The sequence below is a fragment of the Balaenoptera physalus genome, assembly GCF_965194825.1.
Source record: "Balaenoptera physalus genome assembly, chromosome: 8".
Lineage (NCBI taxonomy): Eukaryota > Metazoa > Chordata > Mammalia > Artiodactyla > Balaenopteridae > Balaenoptera > Balaenoptera physalus.
In genome coordinates, this window is record NC_138887.1 from 55,955,792 (window position 1) to 55,981,965 (window position 26,174).

The following is a 26,174-nucleotide window of genomic DNA, read 5'->3' on the forward strand; positions in this document are numbered from 1 at the left end:
TGTTAGTTTCTGCTTTATAACAAAGTGAATCAGTTATACATATACATATGTTCCCATATCTCTTCCCTCTTGCATCTCCCTCCCTCCCACCCTCCCTATCCCACCCCTCTCGGTGGTCACAAAGCACCAAGCTGATCTCCCTGTGCTATGCGGTTGCTTTCCACTAGCTATCTGTTTTACATTTGGTAGTGTATATGTGTCCATGACACTCTCTCACCCTGTCATATCTCACCCCTCCGCCTCCCCATATCCTCAAGTCCATTCTCTAGTAGGTCTGTGTCTTTATTCCCGTCTTGCCACTAGGTTCTTCATGGCCTTTTCTTTTTTTCCTTAGATTCCATAAATATGTGTTAGCATACTGTATTTGTTTTTCCTCTTTCTGACTTACTTCACTCTGTATGACAGACTCTAACTCCATCCACCTCATTACAAATACCTCCATTTCATTTCTTTTTATGGCTGAGTAATATTCCATTGTATATATGTGCCACATCTTCTTTATCCATTCATCTGATGATGGACATTTAGGTTGCTTCCATGTCCTGGCTATTGTAAATAGAGCTGCAATGAACATTTTGGTACATGACTCTTTTTGAACTATGGTTTTCTCAGGGTATATGCCCAGTAGTGGGATTGCTGGGTCGTATGGTAGTTCTATTTGTAGTTTTTTAAGGAACCTCCATACTGTTCTCCATAGTGGCTGTATCAATTTACATTCCCACCAACAGTGCAAGAGTGTTCCCTTTCCTCCACACCCTCTCCAGCATTTATTGTTTCTAGATTTTTTGATGATGGCCATTCTGACCGGTGTGAGATGATATCTCATTGTAGTTTTGATTTGCATTTCTCTAATGATTAATGATGTTGAGCATTCTTTCATGTGTCTGTTGGCAATATGTATATCTTCTTTGAGGAAATGTCTATTTAGGTCTTCTGCCCATTTTTGGATTGGGTTGTTTGCTTTCTTGTTATTGAGCTGCATGAGCTGCTTGTAAATCTTGGAGATTAATCCTTTGTCAGTTGCTTCATTTGCAAATATTTTCTCCCATTCTGAGGGTTGTCTTTTGGTCTTGTTTATGGTTTCCTTTGCTGTGCAAAAGCTTTTAAGTTTCATTAGGTCCCATTGTTTATTTGTGTTTTTATTTCCATTTCTCTAGGAGCTGGGTCAAAACGAATCTTGCTGTGATTTATGTCATAGAGTGTTCTGCCTATGTTTTCCTCTAAGAGTTTGATAGTGTCTGGCCTTACACTTAGGTCTTTAATCCATTTTGAGTTTATTTTTGTGTATGGTGTCAGGGAGTGTCTAATTTCATACTTTTACATGTACCTGTCCAATTTTCCCAGCACCACTTATTGAAGAGACTGTCTTTTCTCCACTGTATATGCTTGCCTCCTTTATCAAAGATAAGGTGACCATATGTGCGTGGGTTTATCTCTGGGCTTTCTATCCTGTTCCATTGATCTATATTTCTGTTTTTGTGCCAGTACCAAACTGTCTTGATCACTGTAGCTTTGTAATATAGTCTGAAGTCAGGGCGCCTGATTCCTCCAGCTCCATTTTTCGTTCTCAAGATTGCTTTGGCTATTCGGGGTCTTTTGTGTTTCCATACAAATTGTGAAATTTTTTGTTCTAGTTCTGTGAAAAATGCCAGTGGTAGTTTGATAGGGATTGTGTTGAATCTGTAGGTTGCTTTGGGTAGTAGAGTCATTTTCACAATGTTGATTCTTCCAATCCAAGAACATGGTATATCTCTCCATCTATTTGTATCATCTTTAGTTTCTTTCATCAGTGTCTTATAATTTTCTGCGTACAGATCTTTTGTCTCCTTAGGTAGGTTTATTCCTAGGTATTTTATTCTTTTTGTTGCAATGGTAAATGGGAGTGTTTTCTTAATTTCACTTTCAGATTTTTCATCATTAGTGTATAGGAATGCAAGAGATTTCTGTGCATTAATTTTGTATCCTGCTACTTTACCCAATTCATTGATTAGCTCTAGTAGTTTTCTGGAAGCATCTTTAGGATTCTCTATGTATAGTATCATGTCATCTGCAAACAGTGACAGCTGTACTTCTTCTTTTCCGATTTGGATTCCTTTTATTTCTTTTTCTTCTCTGATTGCTGTGGCTAACACTTCCAAAACTATGTTGAATAATAGTGGTGAGAGTGGGCAACCTTGTCTTGTTCCTGATCTTAGTGGAAATGGTTTCAGTTTTTCACCATTGAGGACAATGTTGGCTGTGGGTTTGTCATATATGGCCTTTATTATGTTGAGGAAAGTTCCCTCTATGCCTACTTTCTGGAGGGCTTTTATCATAAATGGGCGTTGAATTTTGTCAAAAGCTTTCTCTGCATCTATTGAGATGATCATATGGTTTTTCTCCTTCAATTTGTTAATATGATGTATCACATTGATTGATTTGCGTATATTGAAGAATCCTTGCATTCCTGGGATAAACCCCACTTGATCATGATGTATGATCCTTTTAATGTGCTGTTGGATTCTGTTTGCTACTATTTTGTTGAGGATTTTTGCGTCTAGGTTCATCAGTGATATTGGCCTGTAGTTTTCTTTCTTTGTGACATCTTTGTCTGATTTTGGTATCAGGGTGATGATGGCCTCGTAGAATGAGTTTGGGAGTGTTCCTCCCTCTGCAATATTTTGGAAGAGTTTGAGAAGGATAGGTGTTAGCTCTTCTCTAAATGTTTGCTAGAATTCGCCTGTGAAGCCATCTGGTCCTGGGCTTTTGTTTGTTGGAAGATTTTTAATCGCAGTTTCAATTTCAGTGCTTGTGATTGGTCTGTTCATATTTTCTCTTTCTTCCTGTTTCAGTCTCGGCAGGTTGTGCATTTCTAAGACTCTGTCCATTTCTTCCAGGTTGTCCATTTTATTGGCATAGTGTTGCTTGTAGTAATCTCTCATGATCGTTTGTATTTCTGCAGTGTCAGTGGTTACTTCTCCTTTTTCATTTCTAATTCTATTGATTTGAGTCTTCTCCCTTTTTCCCTTGATGAGTCTGGCTAATGGTTTATCAATTTTGTTTACCTTCTCAAAGAACCAGCTTTTAGTTTCATTGATTTTTGCTATTGTTTCCTTCATTTCTTTTTCATTTATTTCTGATCTGATCTTTATGGTTTCTTTCCTTCTGCTAGCTTTGGGGTTTTTTTGTTCTTCTTTCTCTAATTGCTTCAGGTGCAAGTTTAGGTTGTTTATTCGAGATGTTTCCTGTTTCTTGATGTAGGCTTGTATTGCTATAAACTTCCCTCTTAGCACTGCTTTTGCTGCGTCCCATAGGTTTTGGGTCGTCGTGTCTCCATTGTCATTTGTTTCTAGGTATTTTTTGATTTCCCCTTTGATTTCTTCAGTGATCACTTCGTTATTAAGTAGTGTATTGTGTAGCCTCCATGTGTTTGTATTTTTTACAAATCTTTTCCTGTAATTGATATCTAGTCTCATAGCGTTGTGGTCGGAAAAGATACTCGATCGATTTTAATTTTCTTAAATTTACCAAGGCTTGATTTGTGACCCAAGATATGATCTATCCTGGAGAATGTTCCATGAGCACTTGAGAAAAATGTGTATTCTGTTGTTTTTGGGTGGAATGTCCTATAAATATCAATTAAGTCCATCTTGTTTAATGTATCATTTAAAGCTTGTGTTTCCTTATTTATTTTCATCTTGGATGATCTGTCCATTGGTGAAAGTGGGGTGTTAAAGTCCCCTACTATGATTGTGTTGCTGTCGATTTCCTCTTTTATGGCTGTTAGTATTTGCCTTATGTATTGAGGTGCTCCTATGTTGGGTGCATAAATATTTACAATTGTTATACCTTCCTCTTGGATCGATCCCTTGATCATTATATAGTGTCCTTTGTCTCTTGTAATAGTCTTTATTTTAAAGTCTATTTTGTCTGATATGAGAATTGCTACTCCAGCTTTCTTTTGAATTCCATTTGCATGGAATATCTTTTTCCATCCCCTCACTTTCAGTCTGTATGTGTCTCTAGGTCTGAAGTGGGTCTCTTGTAGACAGCATATATATGGGTCTTGTTTTTGTATCCATTCAGCCAGTCTGTGTTTTATGGTGGGAGCATTTAATCGATTTATATTTAAGGTAATTATCGATATGTATGTTCCTATTCCCATTTTCTAAAATGTTTTGGGTTTATTGTTGTAGGTGTTTTCCTTCTCTTGTGTTTCTTGCCTAGAGAAGTTCCTTTAGCATTTGTTGTAAAGCTGGTTTGGTGGTGCTGAACTCTCTCAGCTTTTGCTTGTCTGTAAAGGTTTTAATTTCGCCATCAAATCTGAATGAGATCCTTGCTGGGTAGAGTAATCTTGGTTGTAGGTTTTTCTCCTTCATCACTTTAAGTATATCCTGCCACTTCCTTCTGCCTTGCAGAGTTTCTGCTGAGAGATCAGTTGTTAACCTTATGGGGATTCCCTTGTGTGTTATTTGTTCTTTTTCCCTTGCTGCTTTTAATATGTTTTCTTTATATTTAATTTTTCACAGTTTGTTTAATATGTGTCTTGGCGTGTTTCTCCTTGGATTTATCCTGTATGGGACTCTCTGTGCTTCCAGGACTTGATTAACTATTTCCTTTCCCATATTAGGGAAGTTTTCAACTATAATCTCTTCAAATATTTTCTCAGTCCCTTTCTTTTTCTCTTCTTCTTCTGGGACCCCTATAATTCGAATGTTGGTGCGTTTAATGTTGTCCCAGAGGTCTCTGAGACTGTCCTCAGTTCTTTTCATTCTTTTTTCTTTATTCTGCTCTGCAGTAGTTATTTCCACCATTTTATCTTCCAGGTCACTTATCCATTCTTCTGCCTCAGTTATTCTGCTGTTGATCCCATCTAGAATATTTTTAATTTCATTTATTGTGTTTTTCATCGTTGCTTGGTTCCTCTTTAGTTCTTCTACGTCCTTGTTAAATGTTTCTTGCATTTTGTCTATTCTATTTCCAAGATTTTGGATCATCCTTACTATCATTATTCTGAATTCTTTTTCAGGTAAACTACCTATTTCCTCTTCATTTGTTAGGTCTGGTGTGTTTTGACCCTGCTCCTTCATCTGCTGTGTGTTTTTCTGTCATCTCATTTTGCTTATCTTACTGTGTTTGGGGTCTCCTTTTCACAGGCTGCAGGTTCGTAGTTGCCGTTGTTTTTGGTATCTGTCCCTAGTGGCTAAGGTTGGTTCAGTGGGTTGTGTAAGCTTCCTGGTGGAGGGAACTAGTGACTGTGTTCTGGTGGATGAGGCTGGATCTTGTCTTTCTGGTGGGCACGCCCACGTCTGGTGGTGTATTTTGGGGTGTCTGTGGCCTTATTATGATTTTAAGCAGCCTCTCTGGTAATGGATGGAGCTGTGTTCCTGTCTTGCTAGTTGTTTGGCATAGGGTGTCCAGCACTGTAGCTTGCTGGTCATTGAGTGAAGCTGGGTCTTGATGTTGAGATGGAGATCTCTGAGAGATTTTCGCCGTTTGGTATTATGTGGAGCTGGGAGGTCTCTTGTGGACCAGTGTCCTGAAGTTGGCTCTCCCACCTCAGAGGCACAGCCCTGATGCCTGGCTGGAGCACCAAGAGCCTTTCATCCACACGGCTTTTGGGAGGTCTGATGTTTTCTGCCAGCGTTCAGTGGGTGTTCTGTAGGAGCAGTTCCACGTGTAGATGTATTTCTAATGTATCTGTGGGAAGGAAGGTGATCTCCGCGTCTTACTCTTCTGCCATCTTCTTCTAGTCCCCCCCCCCCCATTATTAATTAAACAGATCATTTTCCTGTGTTTTAGTTTGCAAACACAGGATAAAGGTCAAATTCAATATAGTTTTTTTTTTTCCAGTAAGATGCCATACATCCTGAAAGAGTACAGTCAAATTTAAGGAGTATTATTGGGATTTCTTTTTAATGTAACAAATATAGAAATTTTGGTAGCATGACTTCTTTTCATATGTTTTGGTTTAATTCCCATGCTTAGGTATAGTCATGAAACAGAGTAATTCAACCAACTATCAATTCTCTGCCTGTAGACAGTGTTTCACCTGCATTATGGTTGCCACCAGCCCAATGTAACTTTGAAATCTAAATTTAAGTTAGTTAACAATCAGTTAAAACAATTCAGTTCTCCAGTCAAACGCCAGCCACATTTCACGTGTTCAACCACCATATGTGGTTAATACTACTATATTGAACAATGTGTACATAGAACGTTTCTATCATTGAAGAATATTCTACTGGACAGGACTGATAGAGCAAGTCCTGTTTTTACTGCTTTTGAAAAGAGGTCAAAGATTGGAGTTAGATGACCTGTCTTCAACTCTTAACTCCTGGGATTGCTATGTGACTATCAGTAGTTTACTCTCTTACTTTCCACCCTTTTCTCTCACAAATGGAATTGCAGGGTCAGTGCACACAGCCAGGAATGTTATCCTTGCTCTTTTGCAGAGTTTGTTCTGCTCCTAGGACATCACCCCCAAAGACCTGCTTCAAACCCTGTTCCTTATAATTGCTTGTTTCAGGTTTTTGCCAGTGGCCAAAAAGATGAAACCCATATGATGTTCTTAGAGGGATTTTGCTGACCCTAGTCTCTTGTCAAGGACTGTATCCATTGCCTGTCCTCATTTTATGAGGAATCACAATCTAGTTTACGCAGTCTATCTCATCTTGCTGCAGGTTTGTGTAAGCATAAAAAATTTTTATTTTAATTATATTATTTTAAGACAAACATAGTTAGAAGGTTAAGTCTAAAAATCATGAAATGTGTGATAATATGAAGCAACTGTTGTTATTCTTGGTTATCTGTGCTACTCATCATGACTATTAATATGAATATTGGGAGTATGATATGTGACTACACTAAGTGACAAATTGCTTTGTAAGCCTGTTAAATTTCTGCAAATTGAACCAGTATAAAAAAAATGGAAAAACCAAATTACCAGAGTGTTTTATTGCCTTATTAGTTTAGAATTTTAATTCATGTCATTATGTCATAATAATAATAACAGTTTTGAATATTTCATTTTAATAGATGAAGGGAAATGATGGAGATAACGCTACCATTTTCATTATCTGGAATGCAAGTGTTTGAAAATAAAATAAACTGGAGCAGAGGCAGTAATTGAACATGTACCCAGAACTGATTTGCTAACAATTGAACCTTGAGACTAGAATTAAAAGTATCTATTAGAATAAAACTTTTTAGGTCATTGTTTTAAGAAATGGAGTGTCTGTATTGGAATACAATGAAAATCGTGTGCTTGAAGAATATGATAATCGTAGGCAATATTCAGTTTGACTAACGCTAAGTCTTTTTGTAGTTAAAACTTTGAAGAGAATAATGTTTATATATATATGTGTATATACATATATATAATCATCATAAAAACAGAAAAATGCCATCAAAGTACAAGATAATTATTCCTAATAAAACTAATAGACTCTAATTACTTTGCCTATTTTTCACTTTATTTTGTACTTTGTTGTACCTTGTAATATATATTATATGTGTATAGGTATATATGGGTCACTTTTGTGGGGAAATATTTAAAGAAGCATAGCCTTGGGCAAGTCAGAGAACCTGCAAATTTGGATGTCAGTCACATGATCTTCAGAGCTAAATATTGACCACTTGAGGCAGAGAAAAACCACATTGTGTTTTACCTAGCTTCATGTGCAGTTCCAATTCTAAAGAGAGAGTTTCACCGATGCTTGGATGGGTTAAAATGGAGTTTGTTAAAGGGAAGTAGACTTTTTCTTTAAATTAATTAATTAATTTATTACTTATTTATTTATTTATTTATTTATTTATTTATTTATTTATTTATGGCTGTGTTGGGTCTTCGTTGCTGTGCAGGGGCTTCCTCTAGTTGTGGCGAGCGTGGACTACGTTTCATTCCAGTGCGTGGGCTTCTCATTGCGGTGGCTTCTCTTGTTGTGGAGCATGGGATCTAGACACGCGGGCTTAAGTGTTTGCAGCATGTGGGCTCAGTAGTTGTGGCTTGCAGGCTCTAGAGCACAGGCTCAGTAGTTGTGGCACATGGGTTTAGTTGCTCTGGGGCATGTAGGATCTTCCCGGACCAGGGCTCGAACCCGTGTCCCCTGCATTGGCAGATGGATTCTTAACCACTGCACCACCAGGGAAGTCCCAAGGGAAGTAGACTTTTGAACCTCTTCTTCAGAGGCTATTACTGCTAAAGAGAAGTGTAGGATTCCATTTACCATCTCGTTTCCTTGAGGAGCTGCAACCGAGAAACCAGGCTTGCTATGTCCTGTTTGCCATTTGCATGGTCTCGTGTGTGTCCTGTATAAGCCTTAGCACAAACCGCTTAAAAGGAAAAGGACTTTTCTTCAGGGAAGTGAACTTTCCTAGAGGGAGATAAATACTGGGAAAGAGCTACAGCCAAGTTTAGGGACAGGAAAAAAAAAATTTCGAAAGGGTAGAATAGGGTGTAAAAACAACCTCTATGAAGACAGATTGAGGCCCTAGGGCCTGCTTTCAAAATATTAAATGAAAATATAAGGAAACATGTTCACCACTTAAGAGAAAGTGGGCTGATCTAGGGTAGGGGGTTAGGAGCAGGAACAAACCTATGAGCTTTTTCAATGTAACACGTCAAGATTTAGTGGTCCAGCTCTATAAATTTTTTGTTGTAAAGTAATTGTGGAAAAGGTCATTGACATTTTATTTATTTTTTCCTCTGATGCACCCTATAAATCATTGCGAAAAGTATATGTTTTACCTCTCAAATTTAGCTGAAATTGGACTTAAGGAAAAACTGATTAGTTTTTCATTGTGTGTTGTCATATATGCCCATAATTTCTTTTTTAAATAACCTTTAAATTCTTTTAAATGTTAAACTATGACACAATTCAATGCATGATACAACTTTTTGTTTACAACATATCATGAACAGAAAATGGCAAATAGTCAACTCACTTTATCAAACAAAATAATTTTAGTATAGTAACATGTTTCTTGTTTAAAAGTAGTGTTAAGTTGAAATAATACATTAATGTTCATATTCAATATGTACATTACATACAGGAAAGGCAAACAGAAAATTATGATACTCATATTTTCCAAATGTTTGTGTTTAGTATTATGAAAATTGACAATGAAATACCATAACCTTCATTTTATATATACAAATGATCATAAGTGAACATATGTAAGTGAAAACGTATACCTTTTGGCATTCTTCCAAATGAATGTGATGATACATGCTTTTTATTCTTGTTTTATGCTGAGTTTTTGTATAAAAGAGTTAAATCAAGTTGATTAAATCATTTCAGTACCATAAGCGGGGAGCATAGAAGAGAGGATTAGCTCATCAGGCAGGATGAGTTAGGTCATAGTTTATCCAACCATAATTCAAGGACTGTGTTCTCCGAGTCTGGAAGTTATGGTCATGTGAAGGATCAGTGCCAAAATGTCTTTTATCACAAGTTGAAACTGCTTATTTCTGCAGCTGGCTAGGCTTTAGATGATTAGTTAGAATTAGTCAGGTATTTTCTTTTCAAAGCTCAGGATTGTCTTCTGTTCTCTGCCTTTGGTTTATAAAAGTGACTATGTTAGTTTGTATCAGATATACAGTGACACTTTTGCTAAGGGAGGAAATCCATTTATAATATGTGTGTATATATATATATATATATATATATATATATATATATCTTTTTCAATAACTATAAACAGAAGTGGAATTAATGTGAAGCATAGAGATGTATTTGAAATAAAGAAGACTTTGGTAAAAAAATGAAAGATGTAAATAAAGCATTGTTTTTCAAACTGTGAATTGTGGCCCATGGTGGGTAATGAATTCAGTTTAAGGGGTCTTTGACAGAATTTTAAGAATGGAATAGAAAAGAAGAGAATAGGTTAACACAGAAAACATTGGCACAGTTATGAAACCTACTTGTGTGTGTGTATGTGTGTGTGTTATTTGTGCTGGATTAAGATGTAAACTGTTTTTCTTACTTTTCCTTACTATTGGCCTTGAACAAAAATACTCTATAAGCTGTTAGTGTAGAATAAAAAGGATAAAGTTGCTAGTTATGAAACTCTGGGCAGTTAATCTCACTAAGCCTGTTTCTCATCTGTAAAATGGGATTAATGCAATCTCCCCTCACAGGGTTAATGGGAGAATTAAGTGAAATGATACATGTTCAAGTGCCCAGCATGGTTCCTGCCACATAGTGTACATTCAATAAATGGTATATTTTATTAGTAGTAACATTGTGACTACTAAACTAATTAACTGCTGACTTTTCAGAATGCATTAAATTATACTCCGGGGTATCTTGAAATGGCTGAAGGAAATCACAGGTGTTCAATCAAAGTTATACATGGAAAGAGATAGACCAGAGCAAGAGATGTGGTCAGGTGGAGGTATGCTGATGAATGACAGGCTTGTAGAACTGTATTTGGTTAAGATTATTCCCTACATTCCAGTAACTCCTGGTTGATTTTAGGAATCAGGTAGCCATTCAGCCCATTAGCCATCTCACCCACATACCTTTTATACGGCCAAATAGACCTCAAAGGATAATTGGGGTTTACCTTGAGGTCTTGTCAGATACATATGATCTGGTTTCAGAGACTTCTCTGTAAGATGGAACTATTTATTGTGAAAGAGTTTCGATTTAATTATCATCAGCCAGATAATCTGCAGTCATCAGCTGTTGTGAACAGATATTCAAATTCTCTACCCTTGTCTTGGAATAGGCACAATGAATGGATGTAATAAATAAAGTATGGACCATATTAAAACCAAACTACAGTTGTATGTTCTTACCTCTCTAATTAAATCTGTCATGTTTATCCAGATTTTTGTTTATGTTCTCTTTCTCTCTTATTCATGGGCAAATTCCTTGATGGCAAAAAGGATGTCTTATTCATGGTGCTGGCAACTGTTTGACATAAATACATGTTTTTATGTAGGAATGATTCCTGACCATCAATATATAAATCATATTGTGACAGACTCACATTTCTTCAGTTTTTTGTGAAAGACCATTTTTCAGTCTTCCCAGCTGATTTACAGCTGTCACTGCCTAAGGCAGAGAAAAGTGGAATAGGAAAGTAGTTCTTCATGCTTTGAAATCTGTCTACCAACTAACGCTGGGCAATAGAATTCTGGCCCAAACACCATCCAGTGAGTAGTCAGAGCAGTCGCTATGTCCCCAAATCCCAAAGAACTCCCCATTACTTAAAAGAATCATAGAATGTCTGTCTCTGTTATACGAGACCGGAGAATTTGGTTATTTTACGCCTAAGAAATATACAGCTTCTCTACATGGTCTAGGCATTATCTCTCTATTTCCTTTGCTGGTTTTTGTTTGAGAGCACTGTGAATATTTTTAAGTATATGAAGACAGATCTTTTTTTCCAGGTCTGAGAATGAATAAAGGTGCCATCACCTCTCCCCGTACTTCTCCAGCAAATACGTGTTCCCCAGAAGTAATCCACCTGAAGGATATTGTCTGTTACCTGTCTCTCCTTGAAAGAGGAAGACCTGAGGATAAACTGGAGTGTACGTGTTTCTTCATTTAGTTTACTTATCATGGTTGGGGTGGGGGATAGGACTGGATATTGACAAACTTAAAATTGTATATACTATGGTTGTTTAAATTCTTATTAAATAAAGTGACCTTGGTTAATAATAATAAAAAATCCTCCAGTTGAAAATCAGACAATTAAAAGGTATTAAGAATCTATCAATTTTAGGTTATTATTGATCAAGGTCCATTTATTACTGAGTATTTCTCGAGCATGTTTATCAATTGATGGTTTTTTTTTTTTAATTTGCTCAGTTTGGTAGCCAGTCAATATTGAATAGTATCCTTTGTGTTGTTTTGAAAATACACTTATTTCTAGTGTGTAGGAGGTCTTCCCATTAGGCAGAAAAAGGGTTCATTATCCTGAGCCATCCAGTGAGGCATCCAGTGAGGCAACCTGAGCCTTTCTCTCTGGAAATCTTCCTTGAAATCTTCTGCACTGACTTTCGTTGCCAGGGACAAATAATTTCTTAAATGCCAAGCATGAGAGTTTCATTTCTAGAAGTTGACTCTGAATATTATAAATAATTAAACAATAGCTTTTTTTTCTTTTACCATGTAGCAGGCGTTTCAGATAGAGAATTTCAATCTAGTTGAAAGGAAGTAAGTGCTCTCTTTAATAACATACAGTGACTGAGCTCTCTCTGGTGGCAAACTGTACTCATTGCAAGGCAAGAAAATACTTTTCAAACCTTTACTGAAAACCCAATCATTTAATAATCCATTCTATCTCCAAAGCCCTTGCTAAATACAGAGCTGGTGGTTTGTTCAATAAGCTGATTAACCTGATTGTATTAGATATCATTAAAATGAATTAAATTTTTTTGCTACTGAAATGATAGTAAAGATAATGAATCCTAAATTTGACATTTCTAAAGTAAATGTAGAATATTGTGACACCTCAGAACTATGATTGGGTAGCATGTTTAGTTTAACAGTAACTTTCAATAATATTTCTCTTACTAATAAAGAATTTAATATAATATGATTATTTAATAGTAACACCTGCTTAAGTTATGAATAAACCATATTAACATCATTCTTTAAATACATATTTATTAGTTCTAAATGTTGAATATTTGCATTTCAAGATTTATTTGTATTCCTAAGAACCTACAGAAATCTCTCTCATTCCAAAATAAATATTAATGTTTAGTGAATTTCTATTGAAGTAATGGCCAGAGAGAAAGTTTTGTCAGGTGTTATTAGGACTGTGTTTGGGATGATTTTAAAAATATAAAGATTCTGTTCCAGGTCTGAGAATAAATAAAGGCACCATTACTTCTCCCCAACATGGTCTTTGTGATCCAGTTTAATTATTTTTAGGTCAACTGCAAGTATTTTGTTTCTAAGGTAGAATTCCTAAGAGGTAATGTTGTAAGTTCTCAATTTGAATCTGTGTCTCAGCAGTCTTTGTCCACAGTTGCCAGGCAGAATGTTAACCCACGAGTGATTCAGAAACACTTGATGAATCAAGTTGAACCTGACCTGCCACTTACCTCTCTAGTGTTATCAGTCCCCTTCCCTCGGTTCTTTAAGTTTTCCAGCTCTTTTTCGAGCTTATACCATTCAGTTGCATTTTCTTTTTTTCTCAACCATTTCTTTAGACTTTCCTCATAGACAGACTTGTTACCATCTGGCATTACTTCTGTGATTTTCACCAGACTCTTGAAAGAAAATGCATTTCAATTTCAGAAACTCATTAAGGTTCTAGCTATGTTCTAGTTTTTTTCTCTACTATCCTCAAGTTTGGAGGACCTTAAACTGGTCCTTACTCATCTGGAGCTTGTGTTTGTTGGTTTGTTTTTTAAATGCCAGTGCCTGGCTTTTTCCTTACTCATCTGGAGCTTGCGTTTTTTTGTTTGTTTGTTTTTTAAATACCGGTGCCTGGCTTTTTCCTACATCAGTTAAATCAGAATCCATTTCTTTCGCCCACTTTCTTAGCCATGTACTTATACATTTTTCCCTTCTACAATTGCACATTTACAAATTCCTAACATTCATATAATATATTATAGTTATAGATTCTAAAAATTTTTTCAATGTCTTTAAAGAAATTTAATGGTTGTTAATTTAATATATATTTCCAAAATGGTTATGACTTATTAAACATAATATATACTAGAGGAAAGAAAAGAAGAAAATAATTAAAATTAACACAGAAGTAGATATAATCAAGCACCTTATATAGTTAACTTTTGCAGGTGAGCGATGTTTTTGAATCTCAGTTTCTAAGCAGCTAAGCAGAAAGGAGTACAGACATGTTGTCTTAGGCCAGAGGTTCTTGAACTTTATCGCACATAAGAATCACCTGCAGGGCTTATGAACACACAGCTTGCTCTGCCCCAGCTTGAGTGTATGTGATTCAGCAAGCCTGGAATGGGACTTCAGAGTTTTCATTTCAGGTCATGCTGGTGTTGCAGGGACCACATTTTGAGAAGCATTGGTTTATGCAATTCCTTCAGTCCAATGAAAACACACACACACATAATTCATCTGAAACTACAATTGTTCTTGGAATTGATGGTGGCATTATTTGACACGTTCTTTTACCTGGGTTATTAGATAAATTAATGACATGTTTTAAATGTTTTTTCCCCAAAAAACAATGTTTTATAAATCTATTCAGTGCCTACTGCCACTCCTAATCTCCCCCACCTCTCTTTTCTGCCAGGCATTTACAAAATGTTTAGAATAAAGCATTTTTTTTTTCATTGAAAGGAAACTAACAAACAAAAGCTTTTGAACTTTCCACTGATTATATGCCATTTCTTCAACTTGCGTTCCTTCACTCAATCTTTGACTCAATTCTAATGCCTCTCTGTGGTCTTTGCCAGTTCTGAGGCCCCGTCAAGTAGAAGGTATTTATTTACCTGTTCCCACGAACCCTTGGAAAGTATGTGTGCACGCATGTGTGTGTGACCTGAAGTTGTGGAGGAATTCTCTTTTTATGTCTCCTTGCTGGTGGAAGTTACCAACCATCGAGGTGCATAGATAAGAACATTGTACCAGGTCTGGTTTGCCCTCTTCACCTTAAGCCCACTACAGTACTTTAGTGAGAGTCATTCAATACATCCCTCTTTGAGTCTCCTTAGATTCCTCAGATTCTGTGACCTCAACTCCATTTTATTTCAGTCACCCACTTTTGTTGCAATACCCCAAGTCTTTTAATTCCCAAAGACTGCTCTTATTCTATAAATTTAAATTCTAGTAGTTTACTTTGACCACAGCCTATGCTCACTTAACTTCTTACTTTCCTACTTTGAATTTAAATATAGCGTAACACAGTACTCGAGAGTCTGGACTCTTCATTTCACTAACTGAATGAATCTTAGCTTTGACCCTTACTATCTGGGAGACCCAGGCACATTTTTAAAACCTCTCAGGCCTCAGCTTCCCCAGCTGTAAAATTGGGATCATAATAATGTCTATCTTGTATGTTTGCTATGAGAATTAAATGAACCAATATTTGCTCACATAAATTGCTTCACATTTATGTGACTGTTAAATGAAATAAAAGTAAGTTAAGAATTCTTGCGCCTTGACCGCTTCACTTCCTACTGAACTTGCTTGCTGCTTTTGGGCCTCCCACCCCTTCAAATGTAGACTGACCCCGTAATTCGTGAGGTCAATCATTCCTTCTCACTTAGTTTTGAACATCCAGTTTATTTGCTCATACACTGAGCTGTCAGAAATTTTATGAAATAATAATATAATTCTGTGGATTAGAACTCTTCTCAAAACCTCAGCTGGCCTTCAGTGCCTTCAGTGTTTCTCTGGTCATTGACTTCTCCTAGTTAAAAGTTCATTCAGATGCTTTGTTGCTTCAAACACCTACCTAATTAATCATCATCTCACTCATTAGCTGTAAATTCTTGTAACTTCCTCTCATGTTACCTAAAACTTGTCAACTTCTATACCTGTTCTTTCCTCTTCTTCTGACTCAGGAAGAATGTGTCCCTTTGGTAGTTTCCTACTGAATAATACATCAAAGTAAGCCCTTAACTTAGCATCCATAAACTCATCTGGCTCCACAATTTGACCCCAACCTACTTGGCCAGTCTTGCATTTGGCTATGACCTGCACAAAAAAGTCCCAGTCATATGAATCTACTTTTTAATCATCAGACAAACCCTGAACTTTTCCACCTTCATGCCTTTGCTTATAATGTGCATTTGCTAGGGGTGTATATCTTTCCCAGTGTATATCAGATCCAGTCCAGTCTACACTTGAAGCCTAGCTCACATCATGAGTCCTCTTGCCATCTCTAATCAGATTATTTTACTCTCCTTCCTTGTACCATTGCACTGTGTATAAATTTCCCACTCTAGCACCTACCACTTATATATGTGTGTTTTTCAAAAGATAGATGCTCAATAAATGCTAGTTAAATGGAACTGTATTGAAGTCTATGGGTGCTTGACAAGAGGAAGATGATGCGAATTACTGAAGGCATCAAATAGTACTAAATTTATACTTTTATTTTAAAGTATAAATGTGGTATTCACATTTGGGTTAGTGTTTATCAAATTATTAATGACTTAGCTAGAATAACTTTACGTTAGCTTACAGTTACTGAAAATATATCACTAAAAAGAAATCAGTAGGAAAATGTCCAGAAAAATACATAATTGACATGCGGATAATGAGGACTACCCTGTATGTTAAAGTCACTGCTCTGTCTAGTATTAATCTTAGAGCCACTGAAATTTAATATTGAAAAGTCCTCAAATATCATCTAGTTAACCTTCCTACATTGTCAATGAAAAAATTAAAGCCCAGAGAGACTGGTTATCAATTATACCGCCAGTTTAGCTATCTGTGACTAAAATGTATGATTTCTGACCTGCTGTATAGGTGCTCTTTTTATTTTGAAAAGCTGCCTTTCTTTGTTTAGATTATTGTTTCTTTTGTGGAGAAAAGAAGAAAGTATAACAAAGTATAATAATATTAGATGTCAAAAACTCCAAACAAATGATTTTCACCTCTGTCCTTGTGGTTTATTAAATAGGTCTTGAACTACATAAAACAGTAAAAAATTGTGAGTTAAATGAATTCTGGCTTAAATGCCTTTTAAAACATATACTTTCTAATCTTTAAAAACAATTTCCATAATAATATTTTCATATCAATAACATATTACGCAAAGTACAAAAACATATTCTATGGGAAAATAGATTAAAAACTTGCAAGTCTTTTGGAAAAGAAACAAATTCTAGATATAAAGAATTACTCTCATATTGCGTAATGTGCCTTTCCTTTGAGCTTTTAACCAAATTCATGTGTGGGCACATAATTGTTTCTATATAAAGTATAATTGCATGAGCATAAAAATAGAAAAAAAGTGGGTTAAACTGGTTTGTAACTTTGTAAGAGGTATCCACCTTTGGAAGCTATCATGTTGACAGAATAATTTTAATATTGGGCTTAAATTATTTTTGTACCTAAAAATCTATATCCTTATATGTTGGTTTTAAAAATAAAACCTCTTTGTTCAATGATTCACTTGACCTTGGAGACTAACTTTACTTTTAAATTCTAAGGAAAAAATAGTCTTATTATAATGTTTGAGGATCACTATTAATTTTATCAGTATTATTCAGGTATGCTTTTAAAAGGGAAAGGTTCTATAGGCTTACCAAGCCAAACAATTTTTATTTTCTGTGGTGTTAATAACTGCCTTTTTTTCTCTTTATTTGATTAGTTTCTCTATTCCTATATAACTAATTCCTAAATCCTCCACCATATTTTCTGGTTTGGAAACTTGTGCTCTCCATCTGTTCCTTCATCTTTTCATTGTTAGTTACCTTCTCCTTTATTTTACTTGTTCAGTCTTTCTGAAATCACTATTTTTAGATGTTGAAACTCCATGACAGAACTTTGAATTATTATATTTTTTAATTTTCCTGTTTTCCAACTTCTTTTCTTTTATGCCTTTCATTTGACATCTGGGACATCTTCTACATCTAGGATGACTTCTTTTTTTTTTTTTTTTTTTACTCTTTCTAGCATAATTTTCACTTCACAGAGAACCCGTTTTGTTGTCAACACCATCCTTATTTGCTATTATTCTTATTTTATGGATTGAAACTTTCTTCTTATTTATAAGGTTCCCCTCTCCCTGCCTTGCTGGTTTCTTCCAAATTACTTTGTTTTGAAACAACTACTTGGTGGTTGTGGGTAGGTGGGTGGGTAGAGGAGGTTTAAGTCTGACTCATTAGAGATGAGGAAGGGGACTTATATTTGTCAGTGTTCAGTATATACATTTTCACATGATTACACTCTTTGGTATTGGACCCCTACCATCAGAATTCCTGAGCACCCTGAACACAGAGTCCCTGTGGCTTGACTGCCATAAAGCTCAAAGATCCAGTCTTCTTTAAGGTAGAGGGCTGGCATACCCTCAGGTGCAAGCTGTGAGGGGTAGTGTTTAAATGTGTAATTTCTTTTCATGAAGATTATATTTCCTTTTCTGTGTGAATCTGTGCCTCCTCTTCACCACCAGCTTACGTCTATATTTCTCAGGTTTCTACATCAGTCACCATGTGTTTTCCAGCCTCTAAAATTTTATTTTTCTTGTCTCCTCTCACGTTTTCTTTGTACTTGTGTGTTTATGCCTATTTCATCCCTTACTGTTACTGTAGTGGACCTTCAATAGAAAGGCAATGTAAATATGTGTGTTCAATATTTCTTGTTTTGCATGACCCCACTACAATTTTAAATGAGGAAAGTAGACTTACCTCTGAAAATTGAAGTCCTAGAAGTCCTCTCTCTCATCAGAATCAAAGGAAACTTTTATCTTTGATTTATAATTGGTGAGATTTAGACTACAAGTTACTTAGTGCTCAATATATATATATACTGTTTTTATTATTGCTATAATTATTAACTAAAACATACAGTTCTCCAACTTTGTTCCTTGGTGAATTAGACAGGATTTATAGACAGCCACTGACTCCTGTTAATGTGTGTAGAAATTAATATAAAAATATACTAGGGCTTCTACTTCATACAACAGTAAAGTGTTCTCAGACCAACTTTTCTGCTAGAAACAACTAGAACATTTAAACTCAATATTAAAAAAAAAAAAATCTGTTTGTAAATTTTAGGAAATTATCAAGGCAAGTTGGATTTGTGGGTTAAATTTCTGGGAGCGGGGAACCAGGCTTTTGCCACTATTTTAAAACTGTAAATTCTTAGACAACTGAGAGGCTGAGAAGGTAAGCCTTCTCAGTAGACTTCTTTGGTAGACTGGTCTTGGGGAAAAAACTTGAATTCTGGAGTCTTTCTAGCAGGCATATGATGGTCTCTAATTGTGGTTTAAATTTCCATTTTCTTTACGATTGATGATGTTGAGTACTTTGTTATGAGTGACTACTCACGTCTCTTCCATTTTTGAAACATCTGTTCGATTTTTTGCCTCTTTCCTAATTGGGTTGTTTGCTATTTTATTACTGAGCTAGAGTTTGCTCATATATTGTAGAAACAAGTCCTTTGTTAGATATATGTGTTCTGAAAATTTTTTTTCAAATCTGCAGCTGGCTTATTTATTTTCTTAATAGTCTTTTTTTTCTTCTTTTTGATGAGCAGAAGTTCCAATTTTGATGAAGTTTAATTTACCTATTTTTAAAAAATCTTTGATGGTTCATATTGGCTTATGTTGAGGTCATGAAGATATTGTCCTGTATTTTCTTTTAGAAGCTTTATAGCTCTGCTTTAATGTTAAAGTTTCGTTTCAAAAAAATTTAGTTTTAAAGTTAAAATTCAGTTAGACCTAATGTTCATGTTTGGTGTGAAATAAGGGTCAAGGTACTTTGTCTTATATGAATATCCATCCAGCTGTTCCATCATCATTTTTTGAAAAGACTTTTCTTATCTCATTGTATTGCTTTGGTCCCTGTTGACCATAAGTGTGTGGATCTCTATCTATATTCTGTATTTCCCATTGTTCTGTTGTGTAGCCCTTAGTCAGCATGTCACTATCTTGATTCACTTGATCTTTAGCAACTCTTGAAGTCAGGTCATGTAAATCCTTCTGATTTGTTCTCCCTTTTCAAGGTTGTTTGGGATATTGTAAGTCTTTTTTATTTTTATGTAAGTTTTAGAATCAGCCATGTTAATATTTAAAACAAAGCTACTGGTGTTTTTATTGAGATTGTATCTGTTATATAGAACAATCTATGGAGAATTTACATTTTAATGGTATTGAATCTTCCAATTTCATGAATATAATATATCTGTTCATTTATGTAGGTTTTCCATAATTTTTCTTGGTGCAGTTTTATATTTTTTGCACAGAGGTCTTGTCCAACTCTTGATAAATTTATCTTACGTATTTAGGTTTTTGGACGTTATTGTAAATGATATGTTTTTTGTTTCATTTTCTAATTGTTCTTCGCAAGTATGTAAAACTGCAATTGACTTTTTAATCCTACCCTATCACTAAATACATATACTTATGTATATTTATATATAAACATATGTCTTAATATTTATACATTATATAATTTCTAATATAAAACATATAACCTATATAAGTTATATAAGATCTAATTATATAGTTATATAAGTTCTAATATAAGATATAATACATATCATATATGTTCTAATAATAAGATATAGATAACATATCAGTTACATAAGTTCTAATACATATATACATTATGTAAATTCTTATATATATATGAAATATGTATATATATACGTTCCAATTCTTTTTGATGATTCAATAGAATTTTCTAAATGTACAAACATATCATTTGTAAGTAAAGATAGTTTTAATAACTCTTTTCTTATACATATGACAACCCATCACTGCTTCTTTGTGGACAGACAGAGCAGCTTTCAGTGCTACCACCCCTGTCACACACCCCTTTCTTCAATTACTGCTGTTGCTGCTGCCTCTCATCACCATGGATTCTGTGAAGCCCCTTTCTTTTTGGGTCACTAGCATCTGATTGATCATCTGGGCTTGTGCTTCCGATTGGTAGAGGCTGGGTCATGTGCAAACTCTATTTTCAAGTCAGGCTAGTAAAGGAAGGTATCTGGCTTTTCATCTGTTATTGTGCTTTATAAAGTCTGGCTTTCAGAATTTAGGAAGATGTTTCAGATGCTGCCCAAAATGAATGACAGGTACCCACACACCCACCCCACTTGTGTGTATGTCTTTGAGCTCATGTTTCCAACAACATTTACCAGTAGACATAGGTAAATGTCCATATACCTGAGCTGTATGAAATGGTTTAGCAGTCATTTACTCCAATAAGGATTAACAGAGTCACAAGCGTCCCTCATTCTAAAATATAGTTAGGTTTTGGAAGTCCTTGCCTTGTTCCTGGTACTTACCCCTTCTCTGAATGGTGTATGAATTCTTGCCACTTAAAAAGGTATTTTTACCATTTTATGCTATACTAGAAAATCTTGAAATGCTTAGTATCCATGTTTGTGGTAAGTTTTTTTGTTTCTTTCTTTCTGAATTTTATTCTCATTTAGTATATGACAGAGAACAATTATCATGGTTTGCAAATCAAGATATTTACATTCTTTAGCAAGCCTAACATTCTATCCTTTAATTCAATAGGTATACATTTCCCCTTACATTTCAACATCTTTAAAGTCTGTTTCCATTTTACAGTGAATAGAACATGTTAGCTAGTTTGGCGGCATTTTTTTCCTTTTAGTGATGTGCAGACTAGTTTTGCATCTTATAAATATCTTAGAATTTTTTAAATATAATACTTATTTTTAAATATAAAAATAATAATGAGTTACAGATTAAGGTCACTGCATAATTATGTCTCCTAGTTGTCAATGTCTTTGGTTAATATTATAGACCTCAGACATCAAGACTCTCCAGGAAATTATACAAACCCAACACAAACCCTCATTTCCACTCCTCTATTTTTACAGCTGTGTCATTCTTCTCTGTTTATCTCAAAAAGGCACCTGCAGCCTCTTCTGTAGTCTCCTGGTGGTGTGTGAATTATACAAGGGAATCCTCAGGCCAGGCATGGACCTCTGCCATCCTGCTTTCCTGAGCTCCCTAGCACAGAGCCAGTAGTGTCTTTTTCCTCATTTGATTAGTTCAAAGAGTGGTTACCCTATGAAACTACATCTCCGATTTAAACAAATACACCATTATACCCATGATAATAATGACATTTATGTCTTTGCATCCCCTATCAGGAAAATTCCCTTATTTTGCACTAATTTTTTCTTTCCCATACTGCTTAAGGATTAATCAAAACAATGGCTTATATTTGTGTAATGACCTACAGCTTTTGATACACCTTTGTGTGTATCATCTCACTTTCACAACAAATGTCTTTTTTTTTTTTAAATTTGCATTGGAGTATAGTTGATTTACAATGTTGTGTTAGTTTCAGGTGTACAGAAAAGTGAATCACTTATACATATACATATCCAGCTGATTTACAACATTATGTAAGTTTCAGATGTACAACATAGTGATTCACAGTTTTTAAAGATTATACGCCATTTATAATTATTATAAAATATTGGCTATATTTCCTGTCTTGTACGGTATATCCTTATAGCTTATTTTATGCATAGTAGTTTGTACCTCTTAACCCCTATCCCTAACAGATGTGTGTCTTATGACAGGGTGATTATCCTCATTTTATAGATAAGAAAACAGCGTTTGACTAAGCTCACATAACAGTGGATGGTAGATTCCAAATTATAATTGATTTCCAGACCTCTGAATTAATTATTTCTTCTTATCCACTTTGTCCTTTAATATTCAGACTCTGAATGTCTGAATTCCTTCTCTTCTGTTATTTTCGAATTTCCATTTAATGATCTTGTAATACAAATTTGAACAAACAATAGCACTTTTTAGTGTTTTCTAGCTATATAACAAAAATTGGTAGAATTTATATCTGATATCCAGTATTTTTATTAATGATTAATTCATCTTTAAGCTTGAGAAATGATCCCAAAATCAATTGCTTTGAGGAGGGGAGGGATTTAGTAGTATTTGTTTTTGACAGAAAATAAATTTTAAAGAATATGCCTTATTCTAGCATTGATCTTACTCGCCTATAATCTTTTTTTCAACACCTCTTTTATTTCTAGTTATGTTTCGCCTCTATGACACGGATGGAAATGGCTTCCTGGACAGCTCGGTAATTTTTTTCTTCAAATTTTCTGTGAAAATTTCAAAGTAGTTTGTTCTGAAAAATGCAATGAATAAATTTATAGCTATTACCACAGAAGACACAATATAATTTCTATGCACTCACACAGCATTTTTATCATCTGACTTTCTGAAAGCAAGTGATCTGAGGAAACTGTTAGGATTACAGTTGTTCTACTGAATAATTTTACTACAAAAAAGTGACTTTTTATATACAGAAAGATAAAAAAGACTTCAACCCTGTCTGAATAAAATATAAGAGAAAGATGAGACCATTGATCTAAAAAGAAAAAAAATGTCTGTGTATATATATATGTATATATACATATATACATATATATATATCAATGAGATTTGACACTTAGGAAAATATCAAGAATACAGGTAGAATTTAAAGGAATTATGAAGTTGATTCAATCATTTTATTATTTTCCCACTTTTTAAGTACTGTTACTCACATATGTTGATGAAATGGGTAATTATATTTAAAACTGCTTTGGCAAACTTCCCTTCTCATCCGATTTTAAATCCAACTTGCACTCTATCTATAGTTTTACTCATAAAAATCAATAGAAGGAAAATACCATCTCACAGAAAGTAATAATTAAATGTTTATTTTATTTGTAATATATGCAAATCATTGACAGTTTTCAGAGGAGAAGTTAGACTCTTAGTTCTCAAATCAGGGCCTCCTGAGTATATCCATCTCAGTTTCCACCAAAGATGTATTTTCTATTTAACATTTTGTATATTATATCATGTCCTGTTCTATGAAGGAAATATAAGAATATTAACAGAAGAATAAGTGTCACATTATGGAAATTTTGAAGTACATAGGTGCATGTAAAAACAAATGTTTTGATATATTTAATATTGATTAAAATAAACATTATTTCTGCTAATGAGTTTCTCTCATCATCTGATGTACCTCTCTATGGCAGAACTCGAACAGACTTTTACAAGCAAAGCAGTGAAGTTGGAGACATATTTATGTAACACTGAGTAGGATAATGGTGCATTAGTTTCTCCAGAGAGAGATAAAAATATATAATTCCTACTCTAGGAAATGACCACCAATCTGAATTGATGCTGTGATTGTGGGATTTCTTATGTTAGGGTCTTTCTAATTTTTCAAATGCTGTTATTTTTAAGTGCCTAGTACTGTTCAGTTTTCCACTTAGGAATGTTAAGCAACATGATACATTTGCTCATTTTCTGGTGGCATTTCACGACTAGAAGTTTAGATTTCTTCTACATATGTCAATATGCTTATTGTAGCATTTCTGACTACACTAATGCAAATTATATTTTTAATGCAGATTTGTTTTCTTTTTCTTTTTAATTAAATTAAAACAATGTTTCTTTACTAGGCTTTTAGCCATGGGTTGGCAGCTGATTAGAAAATTCAGTCAAATGCTCTTCTTGGTCTCTGGCCATTTTTTGGTTAACATATAGTAGATTACTAGCAATATTTATAGCTATATTCCCAATATTAAACAATGAGCCGAGGATAAATAAGTTTGTTTATGATTAAATTAGTCTTTTTTAAAATAAAGATCTGGATTTAATTTCTGTGATTTTCTCCATACAATTTACTGCCCCAGGATATTTCCTTCACTGTCAGGTAGGAAGTGCACCTTCTGATATCATTTGTCTTTGAAATTTAAAGGCTATGTTCATGTACTGGAGACAAAACAGAAGAAAATTAATACTTTGAGAAATGACCAGTATGTCTAATAATGCTAGTTAATGTTTATTGATCACTTGTGCCAGATAAGATAAATGTATTTCATATAACAGCATATTTAATCTTGGTAGCAACTCTATGAACTAGGTACTATTAGAATACCCATTTTACTGTTGAGGAAACTGAGTCTTAGAGAGGTTAAATGACTTATCTAGTACCACATATGTACACAATAGTCCACCAAAAATAGTTTCTGTTCCTCCAAACACATCCAGAGACTTTAACGGTTCCAAACCATTAAGGCGTATATAAGCAAAGATAAAGTAACTGGAAGATTAGTTACACACACACACACACACACACACACACACACACACACACACACACACAATTCTAGCCTCTAATTGCAAGGGATTAGTGTTTAAATTTTTTCTCATCTGTAATAAATAAACACATTTGTATTTGCATTGTTTCTGGGATGACCTGTGTTATATAACATTTTCATGATTCCATATATATAATTTTGGAGAGAGAGAGTGTAGCTTTCTTCAGCTTCTCAGAGGGATCCATGAATCCCCCCCCCCAAAAAACCCTCTTTTACTATATTTTCTTCTTCATTTTATGCATATTAACCACGTACATTAGATGAGAGGTTTTAGTAGAATAAATTTTATTAATATACTTTCAAGCCTTATTCTTTATACTTCTTATATTTTAAATTATCATACTATGAAATACCACTTTTAATTGTCATGCACGGACTACCCTTAAAATTATTAGCATTCACAAAGTATGTTTAATCTTTTCTGAAGATACAGAAAAATTAAAACATTAAATAAATCGGTATGAAAAAATGTTATAATTTATTTAGCCAAGGCATATATATTAACCAGCAGTTCTTCAAAGAGCTGATGTTGAGCAGAAGAATGTGAAAATTCAGACTAAAATTCTATCCCCTCGTAAAATAAACTCTGCATGCACTTAGCCTCCAAACCTTGACCTGAACACACCTCTAGCAGAGCAAATTTTACCAGTAAATGGCTAGAACCGTCAGTATACGTTCTCAGTGTATCAGAATAAAAATAAAACTCTCAGCTGCCCTCAAACCCTTCCTCCCACCCTTCCACACCTGTTTTTAAGCTGTGGGGTCAGGATACTCAGTACTTAAAAATCACAGCTTTTTGGAAAATATGCAGGCTCCTACTTTCATCAGATGCTGCTTTCCAAACAAAAATTTTCTTAAAAATCTTCTCCTGGAAGAAAACCTTTCTTTGTATAGTTGTGCCCTCTCCTGGTGAAGGTTTCTAGACAAAGTACAAAAGGAATGTATATTTAGGCTCTTCTTTTATGTATAGTTAATTAGACCTTTAAAATGAAGAGGTATATGTTTACTTTTTATATAAAATTAATCATCTCACTCCTTTAGTTTTTGAGCTACATGTTGAACAAATCAATTCCTGTAAGTCAAAGTTGAAGAACTTACTAAGATCTTGTATTCATTTTCCCTCTCCTTCCTTCCCTCCCTCCTCTCCCCCTCCCTCTCCTCCAGGAACTAGAAAATATCATCAGTCAGATGATGCATGTGGCAGAGTACCTTGAATGGGACGTCACTGAACTTAATCCAGTAGGTATAGGAATGATTTAACTGTTGGCTACATTCTAGAAGACCCCTTTCTCTTTCATCTTTTTTGCAATCCTAATATATTACTGGCATTTGATTTTTAAAAAATTTTTATTGGAGTATAGTTGATTTGCAATGTTGTGTTAGTTTCAGGTGTACAGC

General features: G+C 34.7%; 1 protein-coding gene across 1 annotated transcript in view; it reads left to right on the forward strand.

Annotated features, from left to right (window-relative positions):
• The window catches only part of DGKB (diacylglycerol kinase beta), a 925,979-nt gene that overhangs the window by 397,005 nt on the left and 502,800 nt on the right, over nucleotides 1–26,174 (forward strand). The window contains exons 8-10 of the mRNA XM_082472689.1: nucleotides 11,381–11,521; nucleotides 22,644–22,693; nucleotides 25,941–26,015. Of these exons, the coding sequence (XP_082328815.1) occupies nucleotides 11,381–11,521; nucleotides 22,644–22,693; nucleotides 25,941–26,015 (266 nt within the window). The remainder of the gene's footprint in view (nucleotides 1–11,380; nucleotides 11,522–22,643; nucleotides 22,694–25,940; nucleotides 26,016–26,174) is intronic.